This window comes from Oculina patagonica, chromosome 6 (assembly GCF_052425735.1).
Source record: "Oculina patagonica isolate OP01 chromosome 6, crgOcupat, whole genome shotgun sequence".
NCBI lineage: Eukaryota > Metazoa > Cnidaria > Anthozoa > Scleractinia > Oculinidae > Oculina > Oculina patagonica.
In genome coordinates, this window is record NC_135763.1 from 336,189 (window position 1) to 349,452 (window position 13,264).

The window sequence follows — 13,264 nt, forward strand, 5'->3', positions numbered from 1 at the left end:
TCCCTGGTGTTCAATTTCTTCCTTTTTACGACCTCTACACTAAACGTTTCCTAATGAGATGTTTGGAGATGGCGTTCAGAGCCAACAGATAAGTAGCAGAACCTCTCTACTGCCTCTACATAGAGCCCCAGGGGGGTACTCCAGCTTGTAAATGACAGGGATGATCGAATGGAGGCAAAACTCAGGACCCCAAAAATCCCTAAGTCTTCCGACATTACCCCCCAAAAATCCCTGTATCAAAAATAACCCCCCAAAAACTCCTTTGTCAAATTACCCTTAAATTGCCAGGAGGGGCAATAATATAACACAAAGAAAATCAAAAAAATTAAACGCTAGTGTTTGTTCATTCATGATACCATAAATACGCCAAAGGCCGCACCAAGGCACTTCAGTTCGTTTTCAATACCCCAAAAAATCCCCTATTTAAATCAAGTCACCCCCAAAAATACTTACCAAATTTTCCAACCCAAAAAAATCCCGCAATCGAAAATTTCAACCCTAAAAAATCCTTCGATCATCCCCGTCATTTACAAGCCGGAGTACCCCCCCCCCCCCGGGCATGGAGCTTTTCTATTTACACTCTGCGCACGATATCGGTGTCTTACTTTAAAAAAAAATTGTATTATTTAAAGACTGCATGCTGCTGGGTTGTACGTTTTATGTTTTGTTGATGTATTTACAGCTTCGTAAAGGAAAAAGTGGAAGAAAAAAAAACTGGGGGTGGCTAGCCCTTTGGATTTCACCAAGCCGTTCCAAGTCAGGAGGCCCGCTAGGTATCTCCCATTCGCTACGGCTTTAGTATGCGGGATCAGAGATCCCAGTAATTTGCTTTTCTTACGCGATATATAAATCATTTCGTCTACGAAGCATCATCCATGTGGGGTGCGGTAAATAGTTACTCATTAACTTAACTCTGTCTGAAGGCGTGTAAAAGTTGTTGATATTGCTTATCATTTTATTATAATTTGTTTTTTAATATCCTTGTAATGACAGCTAGCTGCAATAAAAATAAGAAAACAAAACAGTTTTCTTCCTGATACGCATGCGCAGTGTATCAAGAAGGTCGAATCAGCTAATTAAATATGCAAGAGAGTTTTAAACTTTCTCCACTTCGAATTCGAAGTTAACCCCACTTTTCAAATTTCTTGAACGGAAATATCTTGGATATCGCGGATTCGCCTCGGTAGCCAAAAATAATATACCAACGTTATCGATGTTGCTTTGATTAAAAAAATGTTTCTCGTCCGGTTCACAGAAAAAAAGTGTCCGTTGTTGGTTATTAACGGGTGTCCATATTTAGCGGGTTAATGTAAGAAAAATGTATGGACAAACAATTTCTGCCCGGTTTTCCTTCGTTTCGCCCCACTAACTGCCCCTGGGTCTCCGAGGATGGGTTCCACTGAACTTTTACTTGCGGTATTTTTTGACAAATTTCCTGAAAATATTTATTAAAAGACCCTTTGTGAAACGTCATCGCTTCTGCATGCATTGCGTGTCATTTATTTTTTTCGGTTTGCATGCCGCGTACGTATCAGTTATTTTAAATTTATAGAAACTATACTTCGATGACTTAGTAGTTTTTTTTCCAAGAAAACAACTGATAAGGAGCGTTATGTAATTCTACGCTCTTAAGAAACGTTACGTAAAATATTTATTTCAGCCTACAGAGACCTCTCAGCTTTAAACCTTTCGTTAGAAGCAATCATTGCTTGTTGACTTTGTGTCCAATATCCATCAAAGAAAAAAATGCGAAATTTTCCTCAAGAGTCGAGTGCTTTCTCTGAAAAAAGAGAGATCTGCATTGCGTTGATTGACTGACTTGGACTTGAAGAGCACTGAGCACACAACATCAATCATAAACAACTGACAAACGTGGATAGCTAAAAAGTTAAAATGATAGCTTGATTAGTATGTCAACTTAAAAATGCGACATTAGCTTGGAAAACGCAAGTTTTCTAAGAAGTTGTTTTGATTAACATTCTGTTGCTGTTAAAACATTCCGTGCTGTTACAGCTGTTCATTGGCTACCAGCTGGTTGTCATGACCACCTGAATTCCTTTCTATCACGACACATCTGTAATCGGTCAACTGTTCTCCGTTACGTACTGTCATGGCTTCCCGAATCGGATATTATGATTCTCAAATGCTTCACAGAGACTGCGAGAATGCAGTACAGTTATATAGTAAGGTGGCAAAGGACATCAACAACCTTGCGTCTATGAACGCAGCTGCAAAATTGAAAAAGTTCTTGCTGACGTTTGGTACTGATTCTGTTCAAGCCGAGATCTCCAACACGCAGCCCGTCTGTATGATAAAGCTGAGCTTGCCGGCAGAGAATATGCCCGAAAAGCAAGGAATTGTGCCGAGGAAAACATCTTAGTAGCTAAAGGCGTTCTGCAAGGAAAACAGTATTATACACCCCAAGATGTCCTTGACGCTTTTGAAGACATGGTTGACGGTCTTCTTAAGGAATACGACCTGGTCATCACAAAACACAACGTTGTAGTAGATCTCATGGCAGCAGCACAGACATTTCAAACAAAGCTGGAAGGGCAAAAGTACGAGCTCAGAAAGAAGTCAAAGAAGCGGCGGATGGTATAGCGCGTCATGCTCCCCTGGCGGCCCCTTTTGTTGGAGCGGTAGAGTGTGCTGAACTGTTTTCTAGCGCAGTCGACAACGTACCGGGGAAAGCTGTTTTGGGCTTCCTTGGAGCAATAGCAGGAGTCATTAAAGGGGCTATTACAAGCGTGCTTATTGTGCCTATGGCGGTCAACATCGCCAACAGCGCCAAATACCAAAAGATGACCGAAGAGTTTCAGGAACTGGCGAAATAATTGGATAATGTGGAATACATTATCAATGACCACAGAGAGTTGTTGACACAGATCAACGGCCCCGTGAAGAATCTTTCCGAGAAGTACAAATCAATTAGGGGCCGCAAAGAGCTCAGGCCAGCCATGCTGGATCGCATTATCTCGGAGTCTTAAACCTTGATTAGAGCCTGTGACAATTACTTACAGAAATGACTTGCTTTGTGCAGGTATAAAGCAGCTAGGTCCTTGCCTAGTTTGCCGAACCATATTAGTGAGTTCTAATGAATAGCATAAGCTTAATTTTTGAGGAATGTGTTTAGGTCGCAATTATGTTTTCAGTAATGTAGTTCGAACTTTCGCCATTTAGAAGTTTTACATTGTTTTTAAAGCTTATATTTTAAGTGCGTAGAGCTTGTATAACAGAAGTGATGTCTTATTCTTTTCGTTGTATAACTACGTTGCTTCTTTCATGATTACAATTAACCGTTAAAACTTAGATTTGTGCGACGACAAGAATGTGAGTGAAGTTAAACATTTGAGGGAGAACGGAGACGTTTCAATACGTGCAACTCCCTTCCCATGAGCCCACTTTCTTTGTTGTCAGCAACAAGAACAAGTAAGTACGTCATGTATGGGGACGATTCCACCGTCCCCACCTTGTCTAGGGTGCATGATGCTGGTCAAAAGAATAGCGGGCTCGGGGCAGGAATGGTGTAACAACTTGGGATAGGTTAATGCTCTAAATGTAATACCTATTTTGCTTCTCTTTGAAAAACACGATGCAGTTCAGACCTATAAAAAGGCAGCAGGATCTAATAACCCATTACTGCCGGCAGTAACACACCCAGTTTAAGACTCAGTTGCTTATGTAACCGCGGTTTTAAATCATTCCAGTGTCAAGATTTAAATGTAGCCATCAGACGTTCTGAGAATTTGGTGTTATATCAAAACAATATCTTGCAATTGATGATTTTCCATATTCTCATCAACTGTATGCTTAACAATGCACAGACAACGCAAAAAGAAATTAGATGTTGATGAACCGGAAAATTTTTTATTGTGTCTGATTATCAGATCATGGAAGGCACGGCTTCGTGGAGTTAGGTGAGATGCAAATCAAAAGAAATATTTTGCGGATAGTCGAACATTCCATACACTGCATAGCTTACAACGCCCCACTGATAAACTCAATTTTGTGTTGCGCAAAGATGTTGCAAGGTTTACATTCTTCTCTGTTGTGTAAATAACAATGAGCATGATATAGACTTTCGTCATTTTGCAGTTTAGTTCACGAGTAAATGCTTGCAATGAAAAGTGCGAAGCTTTGAACTCTTCTAATTTCATGTTGTTTACAAAAAGAAAGCCATTCTTATCTGGCAGCGCCTCTAACGCTTCGGTGATCTTGTTACAGCCTCGTCACGCAACGAAAAAACATATTTTCCTTTGCACTAATGAACAATAAATCAAATAAGACTTAAATGACTTGATCCAATGCAAATAGAGTATTTTATTCCAAAATTATTACCTATAAAACAAGTTATTTGTAACAGATAACATTAAAACTGATCTGACAGACATTAAAAAATGTTAACTAATTTAATTCGACACCCGCTGGGCTTTTATGCCCGCCTTGAAATTAAATGCACTTAATTAAGGGTAAAATTATCTAAATACAAATTAAAAAATGCTGAAACATGATTTTCTTAAAAATCGAAAACTAACTGAAGAGAAAAGATTTAAAAAAACATTCCTAAAGTAGCAACAAAAAAATCTCGGCTTTAATTAAGTTCGCATTGGTCACAGAAACTGTCAAACTTACGTATCAAAGTCACTATACGCGTAAAACGCGAACATTTTAGTCTTCATCCCTGTCTTCGTCCGATGATCGATCCTCTGGCTCTGGCTCTGGCTCGCGCTCGGGTTCGGGATCTGCGGGTTCGGGTTCGGGTTCTTCTTCCTCTGCGACTTGGTAGCGATCTGTCACCTTCTTAGGCTCTTGGACGTCAACATCGTCAATGGATGATTCCACCATGTCCTCCATATCCTTCATCTCCTTCTGGATCATCTGGATTTTGTCCTGGAACATGTCGTGTTCCTGTGTCAGATCGTCTATAATACTCTCTTGCGGTTGTACCTTCCGCTCGGCTTCTTCAGCGCGCGCCACAGCCTCCTTGAGCTGTCCTTCTAAGAACTCTAGCTTCTCGATCAGCTCTTGTTCTCTTTCAGCGGAGTCGGAATCTTGGCCTTCCAGTTCTCGCAAACTGTTGCCGCGGTCTGTAATATTCTCTTCCAACTCCGTGGCTTTGCTTTCTAAGGTATCTACGCGTTCTCTTGCCTTTTCCACCTCGGTTAGGGTGACTCTCAGCTTTTGTTTGGTCTCTTGTAGGCGCTCGTCAGACTCCTTGGCAGTTTGAATGGCTTCCAGGACAGTCTGCTCTATTTCCGTCAAGCGTTCGTCGCTCTCGCGGTCGATTCCCTCCAGCTCTTTGCAGGCAGCTTCGTGATCATGTGAAGCAGCCTTAATTTCGGCCAATTTTTCTTCTTTCTCCTTCAAAGTTTCCAGAGTTTTTTCAAGTTCATCTCTTACGAGGACAGTTCTTCGCCTGAATGAATCCGCCTCATTTTCATTTTTGTCACAGTTTTCTTCCACCTCACGAAGTTTCTCCTTGGCATCATGCTCCCGATCTTCGGCCTTCTCGATCTTATCCTTCAGCCCTTGAAGCTTTCCCTTCACTTTGCTCAGTTTAATATCGGCCATGTTGTACACTTTCACGCGGGAGCAGAGCTTACAAACTGTCCGAGTCCAACACACAGGCGCACAGATACACTGCAGAGAGCCAAACAAAATGCGACGTATGGAACGCTAGCTGTGTTGTTTTTGTAAATGCAAATTATCAAAAGCTCCTGAGGTGTGGGCCATTTAACGAGCGTAGATTGGTGCTCGCTGGGCGCCTTATCAGTTCAGGCTCGATTTACTTCCATCTTTTACCTGTTGAGGCCCAAGGAAAAAACAATTTTAACTCGTCTTTTATTTCTCGCGTGTTCAATAAAGAATCGATAAGGTAGTTGAACGGTCGAGTTTTTCCGACGGATTGATTTTTTTGTAAAAGTTTTCTAGCTCGCAGATGTTTGAGTCTCTTCGTTCGCAATGAATAGAACTTAATTTGATCAAAGCTGGCATTGTTGCATACCGCCGAAATAGCACTTGACTTTTAACTGAGTTGCGTGACCAACAAAGCCCACAGATACGACGTCTCGACAGTTTTGATGTTTCTCCACAATTAATTATAAATATGTTTTTTTGTGATATAAAACTATTTGATCGGTCGGTAAATTTCCTCATAATTCAAAAACATTTATTTTTGGTCTCTTCCAACTGATCGCCGTAAATCCACCATTTTGACCCTTTTCAGATTTGATCCCACTTTCCAAATGAAGTTTATAACAGGACAGTGACAAATAAAATAATAACAAGGAGTCTGTCTTATCGTATCCTATTTTCTTTAAGCTTAAAATATACACTAACGTCGGATTGGATTTAACACGAGCCTTATTAAAGATACACTCAGACTCTCAATTCCTTCTTCTACGAACAATTGCATCACAAAGGAACAGAACTCGAACAGGATTTGGATAGGGCATGGCTCGGATGTTTTGCGGTAAAAGATTTTACATACCAGAGAGGGTTGTGGGGGAGGGGACGGGAGCCGAAGGGAGAGGGACAAGGGCAGCGGTGCTTAAAGTCGAAGGGTTCCAATAAAGAAAAAGTTTGTTTAAACGTGGCTTGATTAAAATTGATTTCCTTACTTATATGGCGATTGCCCAATGACTTTAAAGTTCTCGTAGCTTGTGTAGCTACAAGTGAGAGTTTAATTTAGTCGTCTCAGAAAAGTAAAGCTGCCAATTTTCGTGACACTGACTTTAAATAACATCATTCATCTTCTCACACGCCACCTGTTTAAGACACCATCCGTTATTCTCAATTCCTTAGACTTCCAGACGAAATGTGCCAGTTTTTCAAAGATCACGGTAATCCCAACTCAACTGTCATTACAGGACGAGATCGCGCACTACAAATCGACCAACAAACAGCGCTACAAACGTCACAACTATGATCAAGGAAGACTGAGAAATTCCAACACTTGCCGTAAAAAAGCATAATTTAGACAAACTTCAAACTACTCCAAGACGACCCCGAAACAGGCAGAATCCATTTACAACCACCACTTGTTTCCTTCAAACGAGGCAAGAATATCAGTAACTTTTTAGTTAAAAGTTCACTTAACAACCATGGTATAATGCTTGCGCTCGATGCAACACTCATCCCTTTAACCACAACCGGCAACGTTAAAGAAGCTTCGTCACGGACAACACATCTTGAAAAAATTGGCAAGTTTTTCCAAGTTTCTCATTCGTAATCCGTCTTAATCTTCGTCAGTCGAAACCATCCTTGGTGAGAAATGGGTTTTTATTTCTCCTTTGGGTGTTTTTCTTCCTTAGAAAACTACTTTTTTGAGGTTTCTTTTAATTTGAGAGTAATCAGAGAAATGACTTAAAATATCGTGACATTGCTCTTTTAACATCTCTGGTCCAAAACGCTCAATCACAGTAATCTATCGTTTTGATTGCACCTTCTGACTACTCTGTGAAAAATCTGGATACATTCAGTGGGAAAGCAGGAGGGAGACTAGGACGACTAGGAGATCGCTTCCGCGAACTTTTTTGAGACGAAAAAAAAAAAAAATGGCGAAAATGCCTTTAAACCCGTATGTAAGCATTTTAATCTTCCCCGTCATTCTTTTGAAAACATGATTCCCGGATCGATCTTCATCAAGGCAACACTGAAATTAAAGTCGCAAAACTTCAGAAAAAAAATTTATCTTTCAAATCGGCACCTTGCCTTCCCATGGAGTCAACAAACGCTTCTTTTTTAATTAGTTAATTTATTTACCAGAAGTTCATAAGAACCATATATTATATATTTTTTCTATAGGGGGTCAAAGTTAATGAGGATTAGGTTCCTTCCTGCTGACACCCTTTCTTCTTTTTCTTATTGCAAATAAAGTTGTTTTATTAAAAAAAAAACTAGATAAACTTCTGATTTACGTAACATTCGTTATTATGCTACTCCAACAGCATAACTCCATACTCTAGTATATAAACACTATATCACAACCCACAATCCTCCATTTTGCTCCGCCAGAGGGCTAACGCTCGAAAAGTCAACTTCTCTAATACGCTACGGCACTTTATTTTTTATCAACTTCCAGTTAATAAACCCCGGGTAAATAATTTTGATTGACAAGAAACATTACACTCTACATTGACTTTCTGTTGTGTTAATTTTTTTACGCCACATTCAAAATGGCCGGTCAATACACTGCAGCAACAGATGAAAGTGCAACTTCAATTACAAACAAGTTTCTTTTATCACGATCTCTTCCTTTCTGCACTCGGAACGTTTTACGAGATGAACAGTCTCTCTTCTTTTGGAGAATACACTTGCCCGGGATAATGGGACAGCAAACAAAATACACGTGGAAACTGTTGTGATTCCTCCTGCACAGAAGAACGCCACAGCATAACTGTTAGATGTATCGTATATCCAGCCCGCAATCGAAGGGCCAGCGGTTTTTGGGATAGAAAGAAAGCAGTACAAGGAACCTAGGGCTGGTGCGAGTTTGCTGACTCCAACCAAATCTTGTACAATTAATGGCAGTGAAATTATAAAGCATCCCTCTAGGAGACCGTATAGAAATGCAAAGGATGCTAGCCATTCATAATTGGTTGCTATGGGAACTAGCGTTGTTGAAATACTGATGAAGAGAAGTATCAACTGAAGTGTGGTAATACCGCTGACTCCAGGTAAGTCAAGGAATTTGCCAAAGAAAGGACGGACTGGTAACGAGCCCAACGCTAAACAGCTGACCAAAAATGCTGCCTTGATGGGGTCTACACCAGAATCCTTGGCAAGTCGAACCTGCATGACAATAAAAATTGTTAAAACACACATTTTTAACGTCGTCTTTAGATGTCGTTTTCGATAAGACCTTGAAGAAGAAAGGCCGTGCCTTCCTAAATATTGGAATTTAAATATACTCCCACACCGTTTAATCAGCCTTGCATTTTATCTTTGTTAATAATTCAGTTATAGCTGATCAGATTCTATACAGTGAGAGGATGCGGTTCTTCTAATCGCCACGGTGATCTTTGCAAATTTGCGTTCGTTTTCAATTAAAACACAGGATTTTAGTGAAAGTGAGCGAGTAGATGATATTAAAACTAATTAAATTGCAAGGCTGACACTACGGCAAGAGCACTTTTAAAAGTGCCCTTAAGCTTGCCACAGTGCCAGCCTTGAAATTTAAAATTAGGAAGGAAGGAAGGAACGACAACTTACCAAATGCACATAAGGCACCAAGTACGCGGGCATAAAAACGAACAGAGACACCACCAAAATCAGGTAGCCTTTGTTCTTGAATATTGACCAATCAAAACTGGTTTTCTTAATATTTTTAAACTCAAGTTGTTCAAGCCCAAGTAAAAGAATCAATCTTATTATAAATCCACAGAGAACTAAAACTAGCTGTAGTCCCGCTAAAACTTGAAAGGTTGTTGCCAATCCCAAGTCACTGAAAAGTTTCTGAACAACTGCACTAAGAACAAGAGTACCAACTGGCGCTCCGAGAAATACGATCCCATTGGCTAAGCCGATACGCTCCCGGAAAAACTGTGGAAGCAGAAACAGCGCGGAACAGTAACAAAGACAAGAACCAAATCCCCAGATAAGGCCATAAGTTACGTAAAGTGTGTAGATATCTGGTGCAAACGATGAAGAAAACATCCCAACAGCGCATGTGAATCCACCTAGCACAATGACGTTGGCGAATCCAAGCCGGTTACCAAGGACAGCGGGTACCATTCCAAACGCATGCATGCTTCCTGAGGCCATGGCGGTTACCCAAGCTGAGGAGAAAAAATCATTAGTAAGACATTCAACATGTTCTTTTGGAAATGCACTCTATTAATTCATTCAATCGTTCGTTCGTTCGTTCGTTCGTTTGTTCATTCGTTCGTTTGTTCGTTCGTTCGTTCGTTCGTTCGTTCGTTCGTTCGTTCGTTCGTTCGTTCGTTCGTTCGTTCGTTCGTTCGTTCGTTCGTTCGTTCGTTCGTTCGTTCGTTCGTTCGTTCGTTCGTTCGTTCGTTCGTTCGTTCGTTCGTTCGTTCATCCATTCGTTTGCATTTGCTCGTTCGTTCGTCAGTCGTTCCGTCATTCCATTCATTCAGCCCCGACCCCAAGTGACATATAAAGCCCGGACATAGGGACGAAATCTTCCCCATTCCTGCCAGGGCTTCCCCTATGTTCTCCCGGCTTCGTTTCAATGTCTCCATAGCCAGATAGGAACTACCAGCAACACCGTAAATGGGAATGTCACTACTTTTGATCTTGCGATTTTTGCTGATTTTGGGTAGTTTGAGACCTTATGTGACACTTTGCCACAAAAGAGATAGGTAACAGGTAACGCACCGAAGTTTACAAATTTTTGCTGAATCAGCAAATCAGTATATCAGATATACTCACTCGAGCAGTTTGAAACGTCGAGATAAACGGCAAAAAAGTAATGCTGATGAGAGTGATCATGGACCGTGGTGAGTTTAATGGCGATTGAAGTGTCATCAATTAAAGTCATTAAAGGATTTTTATATCAACCGGAAACGGTCCTCACTGCACTCTCAGAAAAATTTCCGGCTCGGCGCACGCGTACGCGAATCTAATCTATAAATTTCATGTTCACAAACTAGATAGAGATGCACGAGATAACCAAATGGTATAGTGGACCTAAGCTGCCTTTTTGGAGTCACTGAAATGCGAGTATTTAGTAGTGCGTCTGCAAGACGTGAGGAGCGAGAAATTCTTCAGCAACTGAGATCTTCTTACGCGCGTCTTGACACATAAATATACAGTTCATCTATATTTGGCAAAAATTGTAGCTTCTATGAAGCAAGCCGTCTGTTTGGAAATTAAAAAAAGAGTTTTTTTCCCAATTGAAATCCAAATCTTTACATCAAAATCAAAGCGAAGGCATAGCGTTCATCGATTACGTTTTCAGTTTTCATACATTATATTACATTAAATATTGCATAATCCCGACGTTTTTAATGGGAACTAGAGCTTATGTCACGAATATGGACAGAGTCCATTCCCACACGCTAAATATTAGAATATTCGCGATTTTCATTATCGATTCATTACGATGTATGTAACCTGAAGTCACTCACTTTGGTTGCATTGTTCACATTTAAATAAAGCTAAATATAAGAACAAATTTTCAAACCAAAACAAAACAAAAAAAATCATACCGGTCTGGCCTCGGTTGGTGTTGTATTCATCCAGCAATGCAGCGAATATTATTCCTGAACAATTATTCTGACCAGCAATGATAAACATAATAAAAAATCCGACCACGCAGGCTATCCATGAATAACCTCCATCCAAGCGACATTTCATAGGATAGTTTTTCCTCAAACCTAAGCTCGCAGCGTTTTTCAGTTTTCCTTCTTCGCCCTCTGCCGAGTTTGCCATGAGAAAATCTTGTGGTCTGACCCCTTCAATCACTTCCAAGCATGCACAGAGGGTCTCATTTTACATGCATGACAAAAATATAAAATACATGTATAAGGATGGGTGATCGGTGGGATGCCACGCCAGATGTTGTGGCCGTGTGGATCAAAGACCAAATGCGTTGGTTTTAATTCTGTGGGTTGAAGGAGAGAAATAAGTTTCTTTTTATACAACTGTTTTTATAGCCTTTATAGGATCGTCGAAGCTGGGAAAGGACAGAATCTTACACAAATCTTTAACTCTTCTGACAAACGCAACAGAAGGTTGCCGAAAATTGAGTTAAAAAGTTTTAAATAAATTTTGTAGTTTCAAAATCACTTCAAAATATTTTTAAGTTGACCAAGAGAAACAATTTTTTGACATGTTAATTTAACCCTCATCGCCGAAATAACAATTAAAAACATATTTTTTCCCCATTGGTTGTGAAAATGTTGACCGCGCACAAAGTGAACAAACCTTTTATTTGACACCTGACAGTGGCAACACGTGTATGCAAACAATAATCAATTCCAGTATATTCATTCATTCCCCGTCAAATTTTGATAACAGTAGAGAATTTGCATTTGCAGTATTTTATGTTGCTCTCTAAATTAATTTTTGCCGAATGTATCAATTTCTCACCAAGGAACTCGAGTCAGCGAGAAGGCCTGACTAAACTGTGTTTACAGTTTACGGTGAACCTACGGAACCTAAGAAAAACGTTTCTACCGGTTAGTAAACAAAACAGGGCTAGTAGAAATTCAACCTGTAAATTTTAAGGAAAACAACTGGGATAATTTCTTCGGTTGCCTTTGTCCTGTGTAATTTATTACACGGCGATTAAAATTTATTAAAGTGCTACTATGACCAAAATTTTTGTTTTTCTTTTCGTCTTTTTCTAAAGTCAATTTGTTCAATAAGGCTAAATTTAACTAGCGCGCTAGAATTTAGAACGTTGCGAGCGATATAAGCCTTGAAATAGCTTGCCGAAAATCGTGGAAAACCCGTCCGCCATTACTCGGACGTCTAAAGTGAGCCAGCGACTGTACTGAAAAGCGGATTTACGCATGAGTTGGTTCGTGACGTCATATGCGCATCGTCGCTTCGAGCTTCGAGTGTTCCAAGAGAGAATATACTGAGAATTACAGGGTTATAAAAGATATTTCTTCGACAAATTCTTCGTCTAGTTTGCCCGGTGGCAAAACCGAAGAGAGCCGCAACGAAGAGACATTGCAATTTAGCGGTATCGTTTCTTATAATGAGAATTTAAAGCCGTTTTCCGTCGGTCTAAAGGGCAATGTTTGTATGCAAATACTTCAATATTTATTTCATTCGATGAGGTTTCGGCGGTGTATGCCTACAACGAAGCTGCCGTCTTCTTGTCCAATCGAAGCAACGATCGAAGAAGCCTCGAAAAACGAAGAGGAACGGCGATTCATGGAATACGTTCGTAATACATGGTATGATGAGAACAACGTAATTGAATAGTAAAATGTCTGCAATGTTTGAATTAATAGAGCTGCAAATACATGTGGTTGCTTCTGCCGTTTGCGAAGGATTGAAATGATTTTAACTGTTGTTTTTATTCTTCATGTTCTTGTAATCTATCATAAACGCCATGGGCTTAAAATATATCTCAGCTGTTTATTCCGAAAAAAGCTTTATTTACATGAAATAATGTAAAATTTATACAGAAAAATTAAAGTCAACAAGATGGTGCAGGTGATCAATGGATTTAGTTCCTTGAATTTTATACAGTTTTACCTTCCTTGACTACAATACAGGTAATAAACCTTTTAAAACTAAGTCTTTTAATGGGTAATAACACTTCAGACATCCAGCTTCAGCC

At 40.0% G+C, this 13,264-nt stretch overlaps 2 protein-coding genes across 2 annotated transcripts; both read right to left on the reverse strand.

Moving 5' to 3' along the window:
• Positions 1–4,300: 4,300 nt before the first annotated feature.
• Positions 4,301–5,701, reverse strand: LOC144656264 (uncharacterized). The gene has a single exon (XM_078516499.1). It carries the CDS (start codon positions 5,569–5,571, stop codon positions 4,669–4,671), a length of 903 nt encoding a protein of 300 aa, XP_078372625.1. The 5' UTR covers positions 5,572–5,701; the 3' UTR covers positions 4,301–4,668.
• A 2,207-nt stretch (positions 5,702–7,908) lies between these two features.
• On the reverse strand, positions 7,909–11,588 carry LOC144656390 (monocarboxylate transporter 10-like). Its single transcript, XM_078516613.1, has 3 exons — positions 11,175–11,588; positions 9,214–9,779; positions 7,909–8,793 (listed from the first exon to the last, which is right to left on the reverse strand). The coding sequence occupies exons 1-3, from the start codon at positions 11,395–11,397 to the stop codon at positions 8,224–8,226; spliced, it is 1,359 nt and encodes a 452-aa protein (XP_078372739.1). The 5' UTR covers positions 11,398–11,588; the 3' UTR covers positions 7,909–8,223.
• Positions 11,589–13,264: the final 1,676 nt, after the last annotated feature.

Coding starts and splice junctions, on each gene's coding strand:
- LOC144656264 (XM_078516499.1), bottom strand. CDS start 5,571: ATGGCCGATATTAAACTGAGCAAAGTGAAGGGAAAGCTTCAAGGGCTG.
- LOC144656390 (XM_078516613.1), bottom strand. CDS start 11,397: ATGGCAAACTCGGCAGAGGGCGAAGAAGGAAAACTGAAAAACGCTGCG. Junction 9,780..11,174: donor CACCAACCGAGGCCAGACCG/GTATGATTTTTT, acceptor TTTTCTCCTCAG/CTTGGGTAACCGCCATGGCC. Junction 8,794..9,213: donor TGGTGCCTTATGTGCATTTG/GTAAGTTGTCGT, acceptor ATTGTCATGCAG/GTTCGACTTGCCAAGGATTC.